Genomic DNA, 26,269 nt, shown 5'->3' on the forward strand with positions numbered 1-26,269 from the left:
TTTGTGATGCTGTTCGAATGTTAGTGGTCCTTTTGAAAATGCCTTTTTACTCTAATTTCATTGATCATTTCCATTCGAGCAGATTTAGCTTTTTGCTTCAAAGTATCTCTTATGGAAGATTTGTAAATTCTACTACGCAAATCTGATCTTCCATTCCAACTACAGAAGTACTGAACAGTTCCACTCATCCAAGGCTTTCAACACTATTGGATTTCAGAGGATTTACTGATTTCAAGCATCTCTGCAGCATATCCCTTTGATGAGAGAAAAAATCTTCAATCATCACTTTTTACCCCTTTTCCCAGCTTTTTCCACAGATCACAGATCGGATGGAAATCCGCCTCTTTTCAAGCCACCGATAGCACCAAACTCATTAGAATCGGGAAAACTGACGGGGGAAAACTGCAGAAAGAGAAAAGCAAGAATTTTTAATATAGAATTACACATCGGAACAAAGTGTTGCCTGTGATGTTTGCGCGACAACGTTACACCGACCGAGAGGTTCGATTGATCTGGAGCTTTTTACTGCTACACCACTGGAAGCGAAAGTTGGGTCTTTGCTTACCGGAACCGGGGTTTGGAGAAGGTGGGGGTGGTATTTGCCAAAGAGGATCAATACCCATGTCGCGAGGACGACGTCAGCTTCGTCATCGTAAGCATTGAGCCAGGGAAAATATCAAAAGCAAAGGTAGAAAAAAACACAGAGGGAAAGCGGAAAAACAAGAGTAAACAATCCTCCTTCCCTCTTGGAGCGGAAATGTTTGATATACTTTTTTCCCCGGTCTTGCCAGACTAAAAGTCCTTGTAAAGTTGGGGAAAAGTGCAAGCTCGGGGAGGTTGGGCGCGGGAAAAAACTTTTCAATATTTGCTGTTTAATAATGACATGAAATATGTTTCTTCATGCCCCGCCAAATCGGGAAGGTTCCACCGTCGTCGCGAGTAAGGACTTTGAGAACCGAATCAAGAGTCGCGTGATGGCGCTTCGGTGTTGTTGTTGTAGCAAACTTTTTTTTCGCTCGTAAAAGTGCACCTTTTGAACACTTTTGTGTACCGCGGCGGTGGTCCCTCTTGAGCTTTCTTCGAAGGTGCCGTAAAAAATAGGCTCCGCAACAACAACCCCTTTCGAAAGGCTCTTGCGGCGAACCTGCACCAGCACACCGTTGAGTGATGAAACAAAAATCGATAAGCATGAATTATTGAGTGCTTCCTTCCGCTGGAGAAAGGGAGACCCGCCTCGAGGAACTTCGAGGACCCCGGTCGGCGGTGTGATGTGTAACAAATTGTGCCGTTGCATGCCACCGGCCGGGGAGCTGCTTGACCGGAACACAATCGGTTTGTGTGACTTGACATTAATTACGGTGAACCGGTGTGGCTCGTCCGCTTGTAATTGATCAGGAAACGGTGGGAGGTTGTTTGGCGGAGGAGGAGAAAAAAGTAGCCGACTCATTTGGGCATACAATAATGATGAGCAGAACTAATCAATATTGGACTCTTGTAGAGGATCCAGAATTTGTTGGAGTCAAACTGGCAGTAGAGTTCAGTAGAGTTATTTTTTTTTTGTTAGAAGTCTTCAATCGGGAAATTTTTGTTGAATGCTAGAATTTTCCATTGGAAAACGATATACGTTCGCCCTCTCGACATTTTTCAGTGTGGGAAACTGCTTGAAAGTCAGTTTTGTTGCATGTTTAACATTTTTCGAGCAGTTTTTGTGTTTGTTTATCGCAAACATTCAATGAGAAATGTGTCGTCCGACATTTCTCACAGGGAATACCGGTGTTCTATTGACATTGACAGCTGACCCAGTAACAAATTGGTCCATTTCTTACTCAGATGGCTGTGTCTACATTTTATTTCGATGCAAACACTGTGTAAAACTGCTCGAATCGTAGAATTTATATTCTTAAATTTTTTGCAGAAGCCAGTTAATTGAATGTCATGCGCGCCACCACAAAACCACTTCAAAACCTCGCCAAGCGAAACCACCCTTTCTCTTCAGGAACAAAAAAAGCGAATCCCCACAACTCGCTCAAGTGGCGCGGTACTCCACGGTGCACAATCTTGACAAGACGGAACCGGAAATCCTACTTTTCACTGCATTTGTGTTCGTGGAGCGCGCTTCCGCGCTCGCTCATTAACTGTCCTATTTGCCACTTGGTGAACGCCAAGCTTGTTCGTGTCCTTATCGGCACAAGGACTCTGAGCGTCGACGACGGCGCTTTTGTGTTGAAAATTTCTTCCCCAACATGCACGCTCTTTAAGCTCTATTAATTAGAATTTAAAACACATTTTCTCTGTGAGTAAAGTGCAGGGTGACCCAACTTTGATACTGACGAGGTAATCGATTTTGCTCGAAATTACAACGTGTCCAGACGTCCAACCAGGATCAGGTTGGGAAATTTAATACGAGAGGTGACACATTAAGCCCCCGGATGGGCGCAGTAAATATAAATGACTGCAATTTAAAAACCGACACAGCCTCACGAGGTTCATTATTGCACGTGGTACCTTTTTAGTGGAGGATGGAGACAATTTAGTCGGTTGGTTCTAGCCGGTTTCCCGTACCTGATGCATGACGGAGAACGTCGACGTTGCTGTCGTAGACGACGACGACGATGATGATGATGATATTCTCATGGTCCTGGCATCAAGTGAGCTTGAAAATGGTTAAACGTACCTCAGGGTGTAATGAAGTGGTTGTTTGTATACGATTTCTGCAGAACCTTGGTGGATGTGGTGAGACGACGACGACGATAATGATAATGGTGCTCGATGTGCTAGTGATGTTGAGTCGAGATGAGAAACCCATTTTATGTCTTTGCTAAATCGGCTATGGCAGTTTACTTCTACGCCGATGAGGAGCAGTTCAACAGGATCAATTGAGACTTGAACCTGTGTGGCTGCGGAGGCATCAGTTTTCATAATGGAAGGTGCCGCGTGGCCACGAATCCAATTAAACGAACCGTGTTGAAAATTGAAAATTTCCACGTGTGTGACAGAAAGTCGAGTCGGCTTGTCAATTTTTGGACGGTACGGTCAGTCCCTTTCCACCAGGCCGGTTCGGCGAAATACCAATAATCCGGTGATCCGGCTGCAAGTATCGCTTCATGTGGTATTGTTGCCGGAGAGTCCTCGCTTCGTCCAGATGTCAGAGGAGCCATCACGTCCGCTGGTCGACAAAAGGAAACCTTTACATTCTGGCTGTTAATAATACATAATAAACACATTATTATTAAATAATTGAGTTTTCGATCCGCGTCCGCGACGGTTCGCGCGCCTTCGACATATCGAGCTGAACGTCAAGCGCCGTAGTCCCTGTGGGCGTTTGGTGTTCGGTCATGCAATATTCAACATGTTACGAACCGTCAGGACGCGTCCGTTGGCGCCAATCGATACCACACTCTAACCGGTTCTGGAGTGTGAGTGACCAACCCGCGTTATTACGCGGGCTTATTACCAGCAGTAACCCCCCGACACAAATTGTAACGGGGCTCTGACAAGACGTCAGCCACGCCGGATGCCGCAAACCGGAAAACCTGCAAAATACAAGATTGGATTATAACTCAATAATCACGAAACGTGACCAAATACTGCAAAACGGTCACGTTCCCCGCCACCGCAGCATGTAACTGCTGTCAACTGTCTTGACACTCCTTGTGTACACCCGCGGCTCCATCTTGCGCCCTCCATGAACCGGAAACCAGCGAACCGGTTCACGTACACCCTCACCACACACACACGTAGCGCGCTGTTCATCTGGAAAATCGCTGTCGGTGCCGGTTTCGCAATAATATTACACACACTCACAACAATGCGCTCCCTACCACCTCCGGCGCAAAGTACACAGCCAAGCCGGCTCCAAACGGTTCGATTGACCGGGAAATCCTGCTCGATTGTGCCTACTTCCTGGTGGTCGACCACCCGAATGAGTACATCCCATCGCGCAAACCATGGGAAATGATTGTTTTCGTGCGAAAATCCCACAATCGCCGTTTACCCCGAACTCCCACGTGTGGATCAAAGGGAAAGTTTTAATTAAAAGAAATATTTGCTTTTGCAGCTGGAAATCAAACTCTGTGGGAAGCCGGGCCAAACCAGCAGGGTTCTGAACTCATACAGCCAATTATTCCAAACCCCCACCAACTATTGACAATCTTGTACAGAGCAAGTGCGCTAACAATGGATTCTTTGTTCTCCCTTTCCAGATGCACCATCCGATCCAGATGAAACCTGCCGATAGTGAAAACAGAAACGGTAAGTGGCTCCCCCCCCAAGAAAGGACGACGTCTTGGTCTCTTTGGGTGACCTATTTACAGGCTAATTGTGGAAAATTTCCCTCCCTTCTAAAGTCCATTTCCGGTGGAACCGGTGTCTGGAGCTGATTTGTGTGTGTCCGTACAAACACAAACACTTGACGACCGAACCTATTTGCGGTTGTCACTCCGGTCATTCAATTCGATTTCAATGCTAATCAATATTTTACTTTGTTCTTGGGCAATTAAATGTTCTTCTCGGGAGACTTCAGCCGGAAGATTTCCCTTTTCATCTGCCTTAAAATTTGAAATTTTCATTGATTTCGTTCTTTTGACATTTTTCAGTGTGGGGAAACTGCTCGATTATTGAATTTTTTCGAGCAGTTTGAGCAGTCAGACGTAAACAAGGCAAATCAGTCGACTTTCAATTTCGCAGCTTTGTCGACTGATTGATAAATTTCACTTGCGACAAATTTTGCACGGGGTTGTCATGATTTTCGAGCAGCTTGGAAAGTGTTCAGAATATTTCAGAAATCGACTTTGACAGCTAACCCGCATAAAAAAGTACCATATAAAAACTTTTTTTCATATGGTGATTGAAATTTAAACTATATTGTTACTACCATTTCCAAAAATGTTTGACTACTATTTTAAAAATGGTATTTATATGGTTGGCATGAATTTTTACTATCTCACAAATGGTTTAACCATCTGGCATAAGGGTGGTTAGCAATGGTAACCTTAAAAAACTCAGTACTATTTTCGTCAAAAAACTGTTTGTTGTATGGTAAATAAATGGTTTAAGTACTATTTGGCAAAAAGTAACCTTAAATCAAAGAGTTCACAAATAGTTTAATATAGTTAAATTTTAATTTTGGGAAATTGAAAAAACGATTTCACAAATAGTTACCATTTCTCAAAGTGTCATTGTATTATCCAATATGGTAATCAAATGGTAATTTTTTATCCGGGAACCCAGTAAAAAATTTGTTCGGTAGACAAAAAATCTACATTTCAAAAATATCGCAAAAAGCATTTGATCATTTTTTAGTTTAAATGGAGTCGCTTTTTTGTTTATAAGGCCTTCTAATGATAAATTTATAATATATTATAAACTTGGTGTTTTTTTTGGAAATGACAGCTGTTTGTTTTCCACACAGTATGGTGCTATAAACATACTCGTTTTCTAGGTTAAATCATCTCTAGAAAGCCTTATTTTGTTTAGTAGAAGTTAGAAATATGGAATCCAGTATCCAGTACAAAACTATCGTGAAAATAAGCCTGATTTGCAAGAAACTCTAAATTAATCTCTAAACAAATGTTGAATTCCTACAAAAAACGTTCACAAAACGTTCAAACGTCTTCACAAAATTAATTTCAGAGAAGATTTCTTCACCCCTTTCCAAAATCCTAATCCTAAGATCAAATGAAAATTGCCTGCCAAACGCCTTCATAAAAACACAAATTCGTAAAACGGTTCACACCGCCCATCATCAATGGATTGTTAAGTAGAAATTAAAATTAAATTGTCATTTCTCGCAAAAATGTCCCATCCCTTCGGGGCAAACGCCCCCATCCCCCGCCGAACATTTTTGGCCCACCGATTACTGCCTTTCAAACTTTGGAAAATGCCTTTGCCTTTATCACCTCGAACACGAATCGCGCGACAACAATCAAATTTCACCACCTTTTTACGGGGGCCAAAGATGGTGGTGGGGAAAGAGGCCTTTTCAACGGCGCCACCTTCCGGCAATCATCACAATCACTTTTGGCGCGCGCTAGGATATAATTACTTTGCAGCCTCCAAGTATCACACAATCGAGGGTTTTACGAGCGATTAAAAATAGCGAAAATGACTTCTCGGAGCACTTGGGCAAATTGCTTTGCGTGTATCACCGCGGAAGGAATGCGGTGGGCGGATTTCCGCAGAAATTCATTAGAAATTCACAAATGATCCACGATTCAGAAAAAAGAACGTTCCAGCAGTGCGTACATGGGGCGCCACCTACCGAAAGGAGCTCGCACAAATTAATTGAAATTATTCAATTACCGCCCCCGTTCCCCGTTATCGTTTTCTTCATTTCCGCCTAATACTTCCGGACGGCTGGAGTCGGAGTCCGTTCGAGCTCTTTCGTTCTGGGAGGTCCTCCGAGGAGTTTGAGTTGGCTACAGTTCGCACAGTTCTCGAATCCGGAACTCTCGCAGGACGTGCACCTCCTAGCTGCAAGACAAGGAAGAACCGTACGAAACGTAGCTTATTGGCTTTCCAGTACATATCTGATGGCGTCGTCGTCGGTTGGTTCTTCGTGTCTGATATTTGTACAAGGAGGAACGACTCGAGAGAGAGAGTGTTGAACGAGCTTCACATTCCACATTTCGCCCGGCTCGAGGAGGAATTTTCTTGCTGGAGAATGTGTATTCGTTGGAGGAAAAAGATGGAAAGCCTCGGGATTCGATAATTGAATATTTCAAATTTCCGCAATTGGGAAGGCTTTTGGGAGTGAGAGCGATGGGCTCTGGTTGGCGTACGCCGTCGACGGTTCCGGAGATTGAAGCCCACCGAGGACGTGCGATCGTGCGTGAGGTGTAGGTGATTTGTTGCGCAAGTGGCCTCGATTTTTTTGACTGGAGCAGTTTGGTTGATTGTGCGCTTCATTTGAAGGTGAAATACTGAGAAAGGCTAGTAGGTAGAATGATTTATTGATTTTTCGTTAAAAGCATGGTTCAGTACTAAACAAAGGCAGTGAAAACGCTTAATCTTCGTTAAATTAAATATCCAACATACTATCATTCTAGCTTTGTACATCAAAGTAAGTTAAAATATCAAATTAGCAAAAAATATGATTTTTTGATTTTTGATTTTTTTAAAATGGTAAGCCGAAGAAGTATTGTTTAACTTACAATTTTGGTCGATTTTTTTAAAAATATTTCATCGCAAGACATTCAATCGAATTAATGTTTCTGTTTCCATACTTCTACTTAAAAATTTAAAATCAATCCCACTGCATAATTAATTAAATAATGCAATCTTATATTTGAATAAAAAAGTTGAAAGTCAGATTAAAAAATCGTAATGTCAAAATTTTAAATATAATGTGTATTCTTTCTCTCTCGGAATTTGAGGCTTTTCATAATCTTTTCATAAGTCGAGCAGTTTTTGACAGTTCGCTCCATAAGAAATACATTGTAGAAAAAAGCAAAAACTGCTCGAATGGAAATGCTCCATTGACGAAAAATCCCAAAATTCGCAGCCTCAAAAGCTAGAAACGCTGAATTTCAAAACGCAGAATTTGGTTTTTGTTCAGAATGCAGTAAACCAAGGTAAAAAGCCATAATAATTTATTTTTTTGCCAGAAAATAAAAAATGGTAATTTTGAAATATTTAGGCTAAAAAAAATATTTAAAAATTCTAAAGCTTAAAAATTTTAAAAACTTTAATTCAAAAATTTCAAATTCGAAATATTCAAAAGTGTTTAAAAGACAGATGTTAATTCCTATACTATAAAAAGTACAATTCGTTCTCGATTTTGCGAAGACCTTGCCAAAAATTTTCTCTAAACAGTCAATTTTTATTTTTCTTAAAATTTCTAAAATATGGCTGAATGAATGCTTCAAAAATATTCAATTTTCTGTAATCTAAGGCGACTGTTATGTTATAAATTTGTTTTGAGGAGTTCAAGAGTTTTGGAGTTTTTTCATAAAGGTCCAGCAAGGCTCTCTATTCAGAAATTTACCAGACAATTTAAAGTATGTTTGCATGGAAGCTGCGGGTTTGTTTGCATCAGATCGGCTATCTCTTTCTAGCAAATTTTGTTTTGTCGTGCGACTTCTAGCTGTTTTTTATTAACCGCCTGATACGTCGGGGTACTCCATTATCATTTAAAAAAATTAAAATCATTGAAGGCATTGAACATTTTAAACAATTTAGAAATTCAGAAATTTTTACATTTTTAATTTTAATTTTCAAAATAATAATGAAAAATAATAAAAAATCGTGGCAAAAGAATTTAAAAAAGATCAAAAAAATTTAAATAAAATCATCAACAATTCAAAAACTAGAAATTCCAAATTTTTAATGTTCAGATCATCGAATATTCAAATATTTTATAAAGGTCCAATAAACCAAATTTTCAGTTTTCGCTTTTTGGGTGTTTTTAATGGGCGGTTTCGAAAACATCCAAAAAGCAAAAACTGGAAATTTGGTTTATTGGACCTTTTTTTTAAAAAAAAAACTCCAGATAAAAGCAATGAAACAATTTTTTTTGAAAATTTTGTAATTTTAAAATAAAAAATCGATAAATTTGCCGCTAACTCCAGAAATGTTTGATTTGCTGGTGGTATTTAAGATGGTTTTAAAATTTAAGGCATTTGTTTTTTTTTTTTTTAAGAATGAAGGAATTGTAATTCTTAAGAGAGTTTATTTTATTTTGAATTCAAGAATTTTAAAATTTTACAGTTTTAGAATATTTGAATTTTTAAATGTTTGGTTTCCGGTTTTTTTTTTATCTTAAAACCTTAGTTGTTTTCGGTCCATCATTTTTTAAATTTTGATGTTTTTTGTATATTTTTTTTTATTTTATCTTGAATATTTAATTTGTTTTTTTTTTTTTATCCAAGAATCTCAAGCTCACCGCACTCAAACCGAACTGTCATCTTTTCAGGGGACGCCCTGGTAATCATTTTCCAAAAAACAAGTTGATGATAAGTTTGATCATATTTTTGTCTATTTTTAAAATATTTTGTTTGTTTATAAAATTTCGATCTAAAGCAACGCCAGAAACTACTCAGCTGTCAAATTGAACACTATTTTCTCAGGCATAAAACACTTAAATGATTTTAAAATTTGAGAAAAAAAATATTGAAAAGTAAAGGAACTGGATTGGAAATATTTTGAAATTGTTTACTTTCTAGTCTTGATAAAATAGCTATGCATAATTTTTATATTATTTTCAGAGATTGAAATCATTTTGATTTCACTAACTTGCCCAACTCCCCACAACCGTGCACAAAACTGCTCGACTGCTCGATTCTGAACTCTTTCCGATCCCCCGCATGTGACAGCTAACTTTTTGGCGCCAAAACGTGTAAACAAATCAAAAATCAAACAGCTCTCCGTCGCGTGTGTTCTACTTTGACCTCGTTCCTGTTCCCCGTTCGTCCGGTTCTGTCCCGTGTTCCGTGTCGTGTTCGGATTTGACCGTCGAAATCCGGTTCCCCGTTTTACGTTGTAGCCAAAAAGTGCCTTTCGCAAGCCGGAAGCTTTGCAGTGTATTCTTGTAGTGGTTGTGAAATTTTTGAGTGATTTGTTGAGAACCGTCGCTGCCGAAAATGTCCCAATTTGGAATGGATTTCTACAACCGGCTGGTCGGCGGACATCCGCGCCGGCCCCGGTTCCACCCCTGGACCGAGGAGCCCCAGCGGGAAGGTGAGATTTTTCGAAAATTTATTGCGGAATGAAGATTTGTTGAGTTTCGGTGTGGACACTAATCCGCGGGGGAACACAAATTACGACCGGCTAATCCGTAACGGGCGCGGGAAAAGCTTCCGCGAGGGCAGCAATTAGAAGGAATCCGAGGAGGGTGGCCGAATCTGCTTATCCTTGTCTGAGTTATTTATCTTATTTGGGGATTATTTCGTGTGGTTTGGACCGGACTGTCCGGAACAGCAGCAGCAGGAGGAGGGCGTTTCCGCTGATAAGACCCGTCAGTTCACATAAATTTAGATGTTTTCTCCGGCGTGGCAGGTTGTGGGCCTCTTTTTCTCCTCCTTGGAACAATCCACAAAATGCTTCCTAATGAGATTAGCAGGGACTTGGGAGGCCTTTTTCTTTTGGGCAAACATTTCTGGCAAAAGAAAGAAATGGCATTTGAATTGGCCAGGACGTTTTATTTGATTCTGGACCCCGCAAATTTGAGTCTTGATGGCCAAATTGAGTTGACTGCCGGTTCCTGGTTCGGGCTGTTAAGGGTTAATCAAGGAGTTCGGCTAAAATGAGGGTAATTTTGGACGATTTATGAATGTTGCTTGTTTTGGAGAAGGAAAAATCGGACAGATTGTAAGAGTCACCTTCAATACAAGAAGCAAAAATCTAAAATTTTAATTTCATAATCTTTACGTCAAGTCATTTCCCGGCGGACAAGAGAAGTAATATTCCGTCTTGCACCGGACAAAACCCGACCTCCTCCTCCACCCTCAAAACTGGTGTCGCTGCTGTTACACGCCATAAATAACTCAACACTCGAGAACCGCTTCTAGCAGTAAACGGGAGGAGGACCTTCTCAGAAATTTGCAAATCTGTCCTGCAGCCGGATGATCCCCCCTCCCTGAAGCAACGGACGACGTGTGGACACACACCCGGAGGTCCCGGAGCTGGAAGGCAACATTTTTATGGCACCGTCATCGCGCGCAACACTTTTAGTGGTCAGAACCACTCTTTTGTGTGCGAGCGAACTGGACGCACCACCGACGACATCCTGTGGCAGGTTCCGCCGCCACTGGTCCGAGTTGGTCGGGGCCACCAGAAATTGTTTATATTCGGAACACGTTCATAAATTGTCTCAGCGAACGGCTGGCGGTGGTTGGCGAAGGGAATCTGGAGAATATTGTAATAAAAAAAGCTGGACACAGTTGGGGGAACCAGGTGTGGGATCCGGGGAACGCGGGCACGAAGTGTGCATGTTGACAGGTTATAGTGCAACTCATGCTAGCGCTGTTACTGCTGTTGTTGTTGTGGCCAGCGCCAGTTGTCGACGTTATCGTCGTACTAAACAACCGTAATGTGGCCATTTTGCGGACACTGGATGTGGAAAGGGAGGAAAAATGTTGAGTTGAGATTATTTGCTAAAGAAATGCTGTTAAAAAATGGTGTTTTAAATATTTATTTAAAAATGATTGACAACAACAATATTTTTTTGAAAAAATCTCTTCAAATCAGAACAAAAAGTTGTGTTAACAATTTGAATGAAGATCGTGAAAACCAGTGCTTCAAATTAGTTACGTTGTCTTCATTTATATGACTATGATTAAAAAATTACCAGATTGCTGGAATGTCTTTTTAAATATCCATCGATCTTTACGTATCTCAAGACAGATCAGTGTTGTATAAATCCAAATTTTCAGTGCTCTGCGACTGTAACTATCATGCCCGAGATCTCCCAACTTTTACCCTTCCTTTCGTCGCGAGAATCTCAGTAAAAATAATGGAGCACCCGATTCGAGTGGTAGAAATGACAGTTCTCCCATACATTGTAGAAAAAAGCAAAAACTGCTCGAATGGAAATGCTCCATTGCCGGTCTCTATCTCGCGTTTACACAATCCCGTGTGACATTCTCTTTTTCTCTCCCATTCCGGCATTCACAATCATTCCCGTTCTTTCATTGCGGTTTTGTGAGAAAACAAAATAATCTTCGGCGAGTGTGCGTGAACGGAGAAAAGGGAAGGAGCGATAGAAAGTGAATGCTCTTGCTGCTAACAACAAGAGATAATAGAAGAGAACTCTCAACCTATAGTGACTTTCCCTATCCTCTCTGATCTTTTGGTGCAGGAATCATCAAATGATAGGTTTTTCTATCACTCTTTTATAACCCTGAGACAGATAATTTCTCGGTATTTTCATCCAAATTTACAAAATTCAGCCTTGGTCTATACGACTGAAATTCGAAGATATAAAATCGTTTTTTTTTTAAGATTTGTAATGTTGCTTTTTTTTTTATTTGGACTCAGAGCGAGGGTGAGATGTAGGTCTACGGTGCGTGTTCGTTGGGAACCTGGTATATGAGATAGCCAAGGCCGGTTCTTACACTGAAAATTGCGAATTGAGTTTTTTTTTTATTTGGATGAAAATTTATCCAATTGAGTTTTTTTTTTTCAGTCTACAGAGTCTCCATACAATTTTGCGTAGTGGTAATAAAAAATAACAATATTTGAAAATCTGTTTCTCGATTCTTAAAAAGACATGTTCTAATACCTAGATTTGGTATCTTCGGTAAAGTTTAAGGTTATGATTAGGGCATTTTGGACAGAAATAGGTACACGATAAAATCACGACTATTTTATTTAACTTTTTAATAGCAAAACATTTTTTTTTAATTTTTGTTATTGGAACGAAAATGGAAATGATGGAATATGATAAAGGTGTTTCGAATTTTTGAAAAAAAAATCAATGCAAAATTGAAAATCACTTTTCCTATTTTTAGCATTTTAAGGTTATAATTTTCGAAAAACTTTTTTTTAATTGCCTATTTTTTATGTGTTTTAGGGGACTAAAAATGCATCGTTGGCATAAGAGTTTATAGTAGGGTGGTGCAAAATTATGTACCAAAAAAAAATATTGATATCTAAAAAAAAATCTGGGAAAAATAAAAAAAAAATTTAAAATGATTTTTAGATGAAAAAACAGTTTGACAGTCAAAAATAACTTAATTTTGATAGAATGGACGGTTTTCTATTTAAAACATTTGAAGTAGTTTTTTTATTATCGAAAAATGGATAAATAATGCAGAAAGTTTGAATTTTAATTTTTTACGCCGTTTTTTGAAAAGATAAAATTTCACAAGTGTTTTTATTGTAAAACTGAAAATCGTTACAATATAGCGGGAGTTGAAAATAAGGACGATGTTATATATTTTTTTAAAATTTATTTTGAATTGAAAATTTATTTGTATGAATTTTTTTTTTGACAGATCGCAAAATTAAGTGGATTTTCCGAAAATATGTGATGTTTTCGAGTTTTGGTATCTTGAGAAGAGTTGTTGTAAATAAAAAGGGGCAACTTTTGGTTTGGTTGAAAATTAGGGTGGTTCACGATTAGGGTGATATTGAAAATCTAACTTTTCAGGATTATTTTTGGGATTTTTGTTGTCTTCTAGAAAGTTGTTGGGCTTGCCAATCCAAGCAACTTTGTCGAAGACGCCAAAATTTTATCTCGTAATCTACGCCTTCTACGACCAAATTTATAGAAAGCATCTTAGCAAACCTTGAAAAATCAGATTTTTGAACGTGGCAATTCAGGGTTAAGTTTTAGAGAAAAATGATATTGGGAGCACTTTTAGAGCTCTCACATTTTTATTTTTTGAAAATGACTAATTTTCAAGGGAAAACCAAATGGGACCACCCTAACGAAATTCGAAAATTGCCCAAATATATGTTTTTCCATGTAATTTTGCCCGCTGAATCTCAATATGCCCTCAGAATTGAGCTAATGTGTCGAAAAATCAATTTTTGGTCGTATTTTGGTTTCAAATAATAATTTTACATGGAAATCCAAAATATGACCAAAAATCGGTTATGTAATAGTAGAATCAACTAATTGCATTGCTAGTAACAATTCCTCATTCTGAAAGTATCAAATTTGTAAGAATAACGATCGTACGAGCTTGCTCCATATGAACGCCTTGCCCCACTTTCCCCTACAACACTTTGCACGATCAAAAACTATAACGCAAAAGAAAATTAAAAATATATATTTTGGGAATTAAACTTTTAGTGGAAAAAACCAAATAAAAAAATCGGGATTCTTTTCCATGTGCCTAGTTTTTCTGAACAGTTTTAACCATAACCTACAAACACTAAATCAATTCGAAAATTCCTTCACAAGATACAGATTTTTGAATATTTACTTGTCCATTTTGTATGATCAGTCCGCAAAATTGTATGGAGCCCTAATAGGTTTTTTGTACGTGGGGAATACACGGACAAAGTTTCATCCAAATAAAGAAAATTGAAAATAGTCAAAATTCTAGACAATTGTTTAAAATAGTAAAAAGGCCTTTTTAATATACAATTCATTTCGAAATAAAAATAACTATACTAAAATGAACAAATCTGATATGCCAAAAAATCGTCCTGCGACGGTTACTTCAATATTGTTCCTGTTATTTTTATTAATGCTTTCGTTCCAACCTGTCAATTCCCCATTCAAAAGCTCGCACAATTCGGTCCTGCTGACTGGCGCGACAAACCTGTCCTTCGTGGACTTCGTATCAAGTAAGAAAACAACACAAAACTCTGCCCTATACGTTTCGAGTTTGTTTCGTAACAACGACTCCCTCACTTTTAAGGTGGAAGAAGGAAGGCCTTGGAGAGGGGAAAAGGGCTTTTTATTAGAAAATAGAAAACCATAACAGGAGAGAGCATGAATCGACCAGGAAAAAAAGCTGCAAAAAATAGCGCTACGGAAAATATGTCATATTTTGATAGGATTTCCCGGCTCTCTCACTCTCTCTATCTCTCGAGGGGGTTTTTCCGAAGCATCAACTACACATTTTCAATTTTATGCCATTGTGAGCACCACGACTTTTCATAGAAACACGAGTTTAGTGTTGTGGTGGGAGGGAGAGTAAAAAATGCGGAAAAATTGTATCGACAGGACGACGGGTTTTTGTTTAGAACCTGTGACACGGTTTGTGTGTGGTTTCCTATTTTTTTCTGTTTTTTATCAGTCACTATTGTCTGATGGTGACGTGTCAAAACGCAGGTGATAAATGTGTCATCGAGCGATGTCCCCGCGACGACGACGTCAGACGGATGTCGGATGTGCACACGTTAAGGATTACTGGGCGGTTAGAGAGAGATATCGTGGAACCGTTGACTTTGTGCCCTTTTTTACGGTTATAACAAAATTCATGCCATTTCAATAACAAATACTGTTAAAATAACAGAAAGTGTAATGGACTATTCTTGCAAAATCCATTTTTTACATAACAGTTCAATAACTGTTTATGTTATCATAACAAAATTTGTTATCGGTCTGATATTGATTGATAGCCAGAACAACTTGGGAATAAAAATTTTTGTTATAGAAGAATACCTCCAACTGTTATTGGGCTGATCGGATTAGTAGTTAAAATAACGAAAAATAATAACAAAGATTTGTTAGAAGAATAACTAAAACTGTTATTAGTCTGTTATTACAATAACAATCCAATTACAAAAAAATCATAACGACGAATAACAAATCTCCAATAACATTTTATGTTATTTTTTAACATAAAATGTTATTGGCCTAGTATTTTCAAATATCAATAAATGTTATTCCCATGTTATTTCCGTCTGCTCGGGTACTTGATTTTCTTTTTGATCAAAAACATGCAATTACAAATCAGCTGTAAAACGTATTCTTTTTTTGTAATTTAATTTGAAATGCTATGAAACATGATTTCGTAGCCAGCCTACTGAAAAGATTTGATTGCATACAAAATTACAAATTTCTACGGTTTTGTACACAGAAAAAATACCACATGAGCAATTCTCCATTAAAACCGGAAATGGATTTAAATTATATTTTTTTAATTGGCTCAGTTTTTGAGTGTCGTGTGAGCAGCAGCGCCGGGAAGATGGATTTTTGTGGCGTTCTTTTTGTGCTGTATTCGTGATCGTGTTCATATCATGCATGCGGTGAGGGGGGTCATTGTGCTAATGAATATTATTGCGCGTCATTATCGTGTGAGCAGCAGCGCCGGGAAGATGGATTTTTGTGGCGTTCTTTTTGTGCTGTATTCGTGATCGTGCTCATATCATGCATGCGGTGAGGGGGGTCATTGTGCTAATGAATATTATTGCGCGTCATTATCGTGTGAGCAGCAGCGCCGGGAAGATGGATTTTTGTGGCGTTCTTTTTGTGCTGTATTCGTGATCGTGTTCATATCATGCATGCGGTGAGGGGGGTCATTGTGCTAATGAATATTATTGCGCGTTATTATCGTGTGAGCAGCAGCGCCGGGAAGATGGATTTTTGTGGCGTTCTTTTTGTGCTGTATTCGTGATCGTGTTCATGTCGAATTATGTGGAAGGTGCGAAGCCGCGTTTTAGGATTCTTGTGTCTTTGTTGTTTAATTTGTGTTTCCATCTGGAGTATTAGTTTTAAAATTATTTTCATTTTTTACAGCTTCCTGGAATTATTTTAAATCAAATGTCTACATGTAAATTTGTCTACTCACTATATGATTAATTTAAATGTTCATATTATTCCTTATCCTATTCCTTTCCTGTAATATACCATCTCCGCATACCATATATGATCAAACTGCTTAAATTAACGAAACTTTCTAAAACAGCATGGGAACCATCTGGAGCATTTTTATTTTAAATAACTGTTTTTTTACAGCTTCCTGGAATCATCTTGATTGTAGTTATTATATTTATTATATTTATTTTATTTACTATATTTATTATTTATCATTATTACAAAACTATATGCTTATTAGATAATACACTACAGACTCACATTTACACTTACAAACATTCAAATCATTAAATACATTACGCACTCAACCACTTTCATCGGCCCGATGAAATTCCCCTAACCCCCATTCCAAACCTCCCAAAAATATTCCGTTCACTTTTAAAAGTCGCATGGGTTCCCTGCACTTTTGCCACTAGTGAACAACAAAAACATCCCCTCCCAAATCCCCACGGGACTGTATGGGCGTAGCCTTGGAGCACAGTGTGGAAATTTACGTTCTAAGATATTCTTGGTTGTACCGGGCAGCAATCAAATTGTCTAAGAATATTGAATTGACCATTGTGGCACCCCCTACAGCGTGGTGCAGACCCGTTATGCTATGCTATGCTATGCTATTTTTTTAATTGGCTCAGTTTTTCCATACAAGTCTTCGTACAATTTTGACAGCTGTCCGTACGAAGATGGTACGTACATATTCGAAAATCTGTTCCTTTTGAAGGAATTTTCTGATCGGTTTGGTGTCTTCGGCAAAGTTGTAGGTATTGATGAGGACTACTCGGAATTGATACAAGAAAAAAAAATTGGGTGATTTTTGAACTAACTTTTTTTTTTTTCAAAAAATCAATTTCCTTAAATCTATATTTAGTTATTTTTGATTTTTTTAAAATTTTACTCGATTTTTTTTTTACCTCAGTTAAAAAAAAAAACATTTGCAATCGAAAAGTACTTCACAGTTTAATTTTAATTTGAGTTTTCCGATGTTGAAAAAAATATTTTTTTCGAAAAGTTGAGAAAATTTCCAATAAAATTGCCTAAATGTCATTGAAGATTGTACCTCTGGTTGGCTGAAATACAGCGAATAAAAGAATAAGGAACGGCCTTTTATTTTTTAGTACCGTAAAACGGGGTGACTTTGATAGGTTTGCGATTTTTCCGCAAAATGAAGAGTACAATTAAAATACGTACGGAATTGTTTAGAATCATTCTGATCGTGGTAGAGAAGTGTTCAAAGAACCTTAAAAAGAACTTTTCATAAAATTTTGAAAAGTTTAAAAAGTTAGTTAACTATAGTTAAGAAAATGTTGATGAAAGTCATTATTTTAAACTTCTCAAAGTGTCATGATTTTCTCAATGCACATGATTTTGAATCGGAAAACGGAACGCAGTTTCGGATTCTTTGGACAATTTTCCACTAGGAAAAGGTAAAATAAGTTTGTAAAAAATAAATAATATGTGTTTTTGAAACACAATTTAAAAAAATCTCCAAATTTATAGGCAATTTCAATTGAACAAATTTCATGTAAAATGAGAAAACTTGTGATTGGTGCTTCGAATTCAGTATAAAATGCAATATAAATCGATAATTTTATAAACAAAAGTAGTTTTTACAAATTTCAGGCAAAATTCCGACTTTTTATCAATTTTACCTAAAATTTATATTTGTTTTGTTAAAAAGCTTATAAACTTAGTTAACTAAATATAAACATTGATTTTTTTTTCCTAAAAACATTATCAGCAACTTAAATGATGGTACATTTAACGTACAAATAAAGTTTGAACATCTTAAATATTATTTTAACAACAAAAACTATGACTATCAAAGTCACCCCGGAATTTAAACTAAGATTTTTTAACGTAACTATTTTTCTAAACACTATTGAAAAAACTTTTTTTCCAAAATAGTGCATGGACTTTGTGTGGCCTACCTCAGTACATGTTTTAAAACAAATAATCTGGAGTAAAACCTTACCTGTTAGAAAATATTCCAATAACAAATTGAAATCCTATCAAAGTCACCCCGGTTTACGGTACCAATATCTCAGATAAAAATGGTCCAATGTTTCAACGTTAAGAAATAAAACATTTAAAAATCTTTCTTATCTTTTCGAAAAAAGTATTTAATAAATTTGGAATAAAGACAAACATTTCAAAATAATCAAATATTCAATATTACGCCCTATTCGAATTTGTTAAAAAAATAGAAAAAAAAATCATGAAAAAAATGTACACAAAATATAAACAGCTGTAAATTTTTTACAACAAAATTGAGAATAAAAAAGCAATTGTTTAAATATGAGACAAAATTATATTTTAGACCTCATACTAAAACAATGTTTTTTTTTCATACTGGAAACTATGTTGATTCTCAAAATTCGAACATCAAAAAGAGACTAAATTAAAAAGTAACATATTTTCAAACTTTGAATTAATTCTGACTCAGAAAAATTATCGAAAAATTTAGTCTCGGTCTTGAAAATCGGGTTTTTTGTATACTTTTAATGTGCTAAAAGTTATTTTGGGAATCCATATGAAATAGGTTAAATTAAAAAAAGTATTTGCTTTCAAATGAATGTTTTTTAAAGGTTTAATTTTTCCCTAAAAATTGGATTACAACGTGCAATAAATGCACAATTTTTCTTATATTTTTTTAGTTTTTGAGTTTTTTATTTCAGAAAAATCTCTTTTTTATCATCATTGAAAGAAAAAAAAAACAACTGATTTATTGTTCTATGGATTCAGAAAATAAAATAAAATATTAAATATTAAGCCAAATTGTCAATCGTATTCCAAAAAAAAAAACATTGATTAAATTTTTGTAAAGTCTTTTTCTAATTTGCCAAAATTTGCTCCAGGGGCAAGTATGCTTTCTTTTATGAGAAACTCTAGGTTTATTGTTATTTTTTTTTGCTTGGTTTTTTTTTTCAATATAATTTATCTGTTTTAGTTTTTCTCTGAAAGTTTTAGACCTTTTCTGAATCCCCTAATCATTACCTCTTTTTTTGTTGCCGTGTTTTGCAGTTGTTTAAGGTGTTTTTTTTTTATTTTTTTTGCTTTGATTGTGAAATCAAATATCAGCTGGCCGGCAGTGAAGTTATGGAAAAGTATATTTTTTTATCAGCTTTTGTGTGCCAGAAGTTGAAACCATTAAGGAATGGAGTCAGTTTTGGTTTTTAACATCTTTTTTGCTATCACAAAACTCCGAAAATTCCTTAAATTGAAAATTTGGTTTTTCAAATGTTTTTTTTTTTTTTTTTTTTTTTTTTTTTGAAAAATTGTTCAATGATTTGTTAATGAATTGTGGTGATTTTGAATATTTATTTTCTTGTTTTTTGTTTTATCACATCAGAAAGCGATTTTTTTTAAACAAATTGTGTTCTTATAATCGCTAACCAATGGGCGTTTTCCGTCCAATCTTCTTCAACTTTTCGCCAACCCTCCCCCCTCTCAAAAAGGGGGCGTGCCTCAAATCGCAACTCCCCAAATGGCAATTAATTTTAAATCACCGCCGCCGCCTTGTTCGTTACAACAGAACAAACCTCGACAACAAATTCCACTCGAGCCGACAATTCCACGAATTAGTTAAAAACGACTTTAAAATAAGACAAATTTCCTCCCCCAGAAGAGCCGCGGCCCGAGAGCAGAGTAAATCACGCCTAAAATAAACACTTTGTCAACACAAAACGGCGCTCGCTTTTTTTCTCTCTTTGTCTTTTTGGTCTTTTCTGTTGAGAGTGGTCCAAAATCGAGGAACATCAGAAATCGGCACGCCGCCGGCGATAAATTATTCCACCCGCCTCCCACCGTCTTGGTCTTTTTTTTGAGGAAGTTTTTTCTTCAAGATTTTGAGGCAATTAAAATAATCTTTTATTTGTGCTCGAAATGGGATGTAAACGTCACTCTTAATTGTCATTATGTGGATTTTTCCGCGGAATCTCATCTGATTTTATTTTTTCAACGTTTGTTCGAAGAAAGTAATTGCATAATTCGATTTTAAACACACCGGAAAAAGAGACAAAAGCAGCCTTGGTTTGGTTGACAGATTTATCGAGTGTGAAATTTCCCCCATTTTCGGTGAACCCCAAAGCCGCAAGAAGAAAACTGTCACGACTGTGTTATTTCCTTCGTGTTCACCAAGATGCACCAAATTCGGGTGAAATTCTGCAAGTTCATGCAGTTTTCCGAACCGGGGTTTTCCGACCATGGGACGACCAAAACCAACGACGACGACGCCGGGTTGTCATCGGGGGTTTTCAGCGAAGATTTAATTTTGCATAACGCTTTAAATAGAAATGAGGCTGCTGCAGAAGAGTACGACCGAATGGATAGACGTTAGGACGGTCTGGCGAGAGGATTGTCATCGAGGACGACGACGACGACGAGTTGCATCTTCATTTGCAGCTGGTCGAAAGGAAATCCCGAGTAGAAGATGATGAGTGTTAAAGGGAACATAATTTGTTATTGGTGGTTTTGCTGACATTTATTGAACATTATTTTGTTTGTTTTTTTTTTGTGTTCACTTTTTAACTTTGATGAAATATCGTGCCTGCATGGATTTTAGAAACTTTGGCATCATAAGAACATAATTTGTTAAATTTTAATTCTGAAGATTCTAATGAAGAGATTTTGTTAAAATTTCTGTTAGTTTTTGCTTTTTGAGTGTTTTTGAACCGCCTTGAGTCAGGAGTGTTCAAAAACACCCATAAAGCAAAAAAAAATTAAGACATTGTTTATTGGACCTTTTTTAAAAAAACAAAACTCCGCATTCGTTCTATTTATCTTTGGTAAAAACTCTGATTCTCATAGATTTTTGGTACCGCAAACACAACTTGTAATTTTTCATGATCATGTGAAATATTGTACGCTTAAAAAAATTAGTAAAATTGAGTAAAATTGAGTATGCATGATTTTGAGTAGCCTTGTGCAAAAAAAAAAAAAAAAAAACATGATTTGTTAATTGTTCATATAAATTTTTTGTCCTTATATTCTTTAATATTTTGCTATCTTTGCTGTGCCTATTGAAAAAGTTGTGTCGTTTTGTCTTATTTGGTATCCTTCTTGCAATGTGTTCTTTTCCTCATTTTTGGAAACTTTGTGTTAATCAAAACACAATTTGTAAACAATATCCTTCACGGGTTCACAAAATTGTACTCAATTTTTAAATTAATTATTATTCGTTGAGATAAAATTTTGGTTCACATACGTTCCAATTTTTTAATACTTTGACAATAAGTTTTCTATCTGGATTTTAGTTACTTTGTTGTAAACAAAAACCATAATTCATTGAATTATCTGAGAAAAATAAACTAAAATTGGGCGTGCATTGAAATTTCTTTAATTGTATTTTTTCTGGTGTTCTCTTTTTCACTTGGATGAAATCTTGAATTTGAGAAACTTTGGGATCATAAAAAACAAATTTTGTTATTTTTTTTTCATCGGATCAAACATTGTTCCTAATATTTTGTTCGAGTTGAAGCTCCAATTCAGTTTAAATTTGTTGTTTTTGTTATACTTTTTTCAAGTTGCTTCTATTTTGAAAGATTTAAAGTGTTAATTAGAACACAGTTTGTTAAATTTGAATCATCAATTATACATTTTTGCTGATTATTTTATTCATCAGAATATGATTTGGTTCACATTTGTTCTATTTGCAACTGCTTTGTACAAACATTTTGTTTCAGAGAACTCAATTTGTTTTTTTTTTTTCTTTGGATAAAATATTGTACGCTTTTAATAACATGGGTTATAATTATTTTTCTATTCACATTTTTTCAAAATAATTCAAAACGCTTTTAATTGTAATTTTTGTGGGGTTCAATTTTTCACTTGAATGTAACCTTGGATACGCAAAACATTGGGATTATATGAACACAATTTGCTAAATTTTCTCAAAGAAATCCCAAAAAATGTTTTTAAAGGATTTTTGCGTTGAAAATCCTGTCTAGTTGAGGTTTTTTTTCTAATATTTTTTTGTAATTTGTTTTTCTACCTGTTTTGAATGATTTTATATGATAATACGAACACAATTTGTTAATTTCTCATAGAAAACCATCCATTTTGCTTTCTATTTTAATCATCAGGATATCACTTCCGTTCAACTTTGTTTTATTTACCATAATTTCGCAACAACATTAATTTAAAAAAATGGGTAGAGAGAACACAATATGATATTTTTATTTCTAAGCTGATTGATTATTGTACGCTTCAAATAATATGCGTTTAGATAATTCTTCTGTTCACATATGGCTCTTGTGTTATTATTTTACAACATGATTTTGAGAAACGTCCTGAACATTAAAACATAAATTGTTATTTTTCTCTAACAAAATCAAAAGTTGTTCAAATTATGTTCTATGTTCTTAATTCATTCATTTTGTCTTTAAAGATAACAAAAGTTCTTCATATTTTGAACATTTTGCTGATATCTTTTAAAATCAATTATTTTTCTACCTTATTTTAAGAAACTTGTAACTTATAGTTGTATTTTTGTTTAATTGGATCAAAAATTGTACTCAATATTTGTTGCGTTGAGATAATAAATTGGTTCACAAATGTTTCACTTGTTTCATTTTGACAGTGTGTTTAATTTTTTTTCCTATCACATTTGTTCCATTTTTTATTGTTTTTCAAATATGTTTGGGTTGATTGTTAAATATTATGTTCTTATAAAAACACAATTTGTTAACTTTTTCTTCTAAAACACTGTGCTTATTATTTTATAAGCATTTTTTTTACATTCCATTTTTTGATGTTTTAAGGTTTGAGATATTTATATAACTTTGTTTTCTACTGTATAAGTCATGTTTTCAAAAATAACAAACGGTGTTCCCTTTCACCCACTCAATTTCTACTCGGGCACCCATTCTTTAGCGCAACGACAGTTTAACCGAAATCGATGCCCCATTCACGCTCTTTTTCTTCCTTTTTCTCTTCGGTGTCTCATTTATTCAATTTAAATTATCGCCACTGTGACTTTGAGCGAGAGGAGTGTGCGGTTTGTGCACTTGCAGCAGCACTAGTCAAGTGTATATCCATTTCCCCCGGGCTTTCTTTGTCGTCTGAACGAGAATTTCATTACAATTTATTTGGGAAGAGTGACACCGATTTTTTTTTTTCGGTGGTCAGAATTTAACGGTTCATACGCCCGAAATATGGTTCTCTGAAACGGTGATAATTGACTTCCAAACTTCCTAATTGAAGTCTGTCTTCGGGGTTTGGAGTTGGACTAGGGAAGTTTAACACAAACACTCAGGTTGACTGGCTCTTCCGACAACGGATATACGTCGTCATTGTTTACCGAGACTCAGAGGCGTACTAAGGCCGGGTGTCACCCGGGGCGGGTTGCCCGGTGTCACCCCTCACCCCCCCCCCCCCTCCTTCTCACACCCCCCTTTCTAGGTTTAATCCCACCAAACTTATGTCACATGGTATTCTTCTTACAAACTGGAATTCTAAATAATACTCTGCAATGAGCGAAAATCTTGCAATATAAAAAAATACAAATATTTTTAATAATGAAAATTAAAATTTTTATATTAAAGCAAAGACTTTTTCAAAAAGTGTTCATAATTTGATTTTTTTTTCTCATGTGCAAATACACGTATTATAATTATCGAAATAATTATATCGAAGAACTAGTTCAAAAAAGAAAATATCATTCAGCTCGGCGATTTTCCTTATAAATAACAGATTTTTTTAAATGAAAAATATTCAGAATATATGTTGTGTCATCAAATACACAATACATTATTTTTATCGTTTGATAGTGTTTACACAGAATATTCTTTTCATCAAAATCAAAATCATTTTCCTTAAAATTTAGATAGATTAAAAATTCATATACGCTCAACAATCGATACGAGATTGAAAAATTCGTAAATTTTGAATGCTGATTTAAATTCAAATATTTATTTTGAAAAAAAAAAATGCGCTGTATTAGTATTTTCTAGAAATTTTGTTAAGATAAATATTTTTTTTAATAATTATAAGACATGACATTTGTTCAAGCTTTTTTTTTTTTTTTTTTTAATATATATTTATTTTGATTTTCTCTTCCATGTACATTCATTCAGTTAAAATATTATTGAGTGTCCAATCACAATCGATGACTTTTCACCTCAATTTTAAATACTAGCAACTTTCATTTATTCATGAAATATTGTAGCTTTCGCTATTCAGTGATTTCAAATGTAGGAGGTCCTACATGTACAATAGGGAAAAGGGATAATCGATACGAGATTGAAAAATTCGTAAATTTTGAATGCTGATTTAAATTCAAATATTTATTTTGAAAAAAAAATGCGCTGTATTAGTATTTTCTAGAAATTTTGTTAAGATAAATATTTTTTTTAATAATTATAAGACATGACATTTGTTCAAGCTTTATAAATCTTTTTCCAAAGGCAACAAATTTAATAAAGCAAACTGATTTGATTTAATATACATAATGTATAGCCGTAATTAAAAAACCATCTATTCCATATTTTCCAAAATCTTTGGAAGCTAAAATAATTGTCAATTTAAACTTGAAAAGAATAAGAATAAATTAAAGCTTAGCCTAATATTTTAAGCGGTTAAGGGTAGGATATTTTGAAACGTAAATTTCCCGTTGTTTTTTTAGAAAAGACACTTAAAATTAAGTTTTTTTTTCTAAGAACTGCAGATCAAAAAAAAACATTTTTGGACTTAGGGTTTCTTGAATTGAAATTTTTGACACCAGATAAACTGACATTTCACTAGTTTTTTTTTAACATTCCAACGATTGATCAACAATTAGTTTGATCAAATTTGTATTCTTTGCGATCAAAAACGTCATTCCAAGTTTTTTTTGCCCCGCGGAATTTTGAGCGATTTTTTTAAACGCTCAAATTGAATCGAGTAGGGGAACAGCATCTTATTCCAGCGTGCCTCTAATAATGTTGCCATATAAGCACATTGACATTCAATTACAGCTCATTAAAAGCGTTTTCAACAGAAATCGAGTGATAAATAGCAAACATACGAAAATTTCCCCTACTTCAAATTTCTAGGATCATTTAAACATTCTTACAAATCAAAAAAGAAAAAAAAATCGTCCTAATTGATTGAATTATGCACAAGAACCAGCGAGTAGAAGTTGCCGTTGGGCGTCCGTGTAAGTTTGACATGCGTTGGGTGTTCCAGTGTTAACATAAAACTTCAAATTGTAAAATTTGTTAATCAAATAAAAATGCTCAATAATTTTCTATTAAGTTATCAAAATAATAAAAACGGAAAAAACACAAAAAGGGTAAATTTTTCAACTATCAATGAATTTTATTTCAACCAATAATTTAATTTTTATTTTTTTGCTTTAAATATATTTGTTCATTTAAAAAAAAACAGTTTGTTCAAAAAATCTTGAAATGGTTTAATTTTTTTAAATACATATTTAAAAGTTTTTTTTTAATTATTTTATAAATTAAAAATCGATTCCGGAAAGATTAAGAAGTCGGTGATGTCTTTAAATGAGAATTGAAATGTTATTTTTTTTAATTGTGCAAATATTTTTGATGCATGTTTTCCCATCAATCAAAACATCAGAATTAAAAAAAGTGGTTAACACTGAATCCAAATACTTGAGACATTTTGCCTTGAATTTTCCTTGAAAAGCGTTAATTAGTTTCATTCATATTTTGTTTAATTTTGCTGAAACATTATAGAATCTTTTCGAGGACCAGACAAATCATAAGTATTGATGAGGGAAGTTTAGAAAATTAGTTTCCTTTTTTAAAAAGCATATTTTTCAAAATTTAAATATGAATGAACTCATTTCTGATTGTCATGGAAAATTCGAGAAAAAATGTCTGAAGTATTTGTTCAGTGCTAACTGCATTTTTTTTGTAGGTATTCTGATTTTTTGATTGATTGATGGGAAATCATACATCAGAAATATTTGCACAATTTAAAACAAAACAAACATCTAAAGACATTTACGAGATCTGAATCTTTTTGTAATAAATTTTTATTTTATGAAATTATTTTAAAAACTTTTGATGATTTTTTTAAAAATAAATGAATCTATTTAATTTTTTTTATCAA

General features: G+C 35.1%; 1 protein-coding gene across 3 annotated transcripts in view; it reads left to right on the forward strand.

Annotated features, from left to right (window-relative positions):
• The window catches only part of LOC120412659 (CUGBP Elav-like family member 2), a 447,077-nt gene that overhangs the window by 228,363 nt on the left and 192,445 nt on the right, over positions 1 to 26,269 (forward strand). For all 3 annotated transcript variants that reach the window (XM_039573218.2, XM_039573219.2, XM_039573220.2), the window contains one exon: positions 4,203 to 4,251. In XM_039573218.2, coding sequence (XP_039429152.1) covers positions 4,203 to 4,251 — 49 coding nt within the window. The remainder of the gene's footprint in view (positions 1 to 4,202; positions 4,252 to 26,269) is intronic.

This window comes from Culex pipiens, chromosome 2 (assembly GCF_016801865.2).
Source record: "Culex pipiens pallens isolate TS chromosome 2, TS_CPP_V2, whole genome shotgun sequence".
NCBI lineage: Eukaryota > Metazoa > Arthropoda > Insecta > Diptera > Culicidae > Culex > Culex pipiens.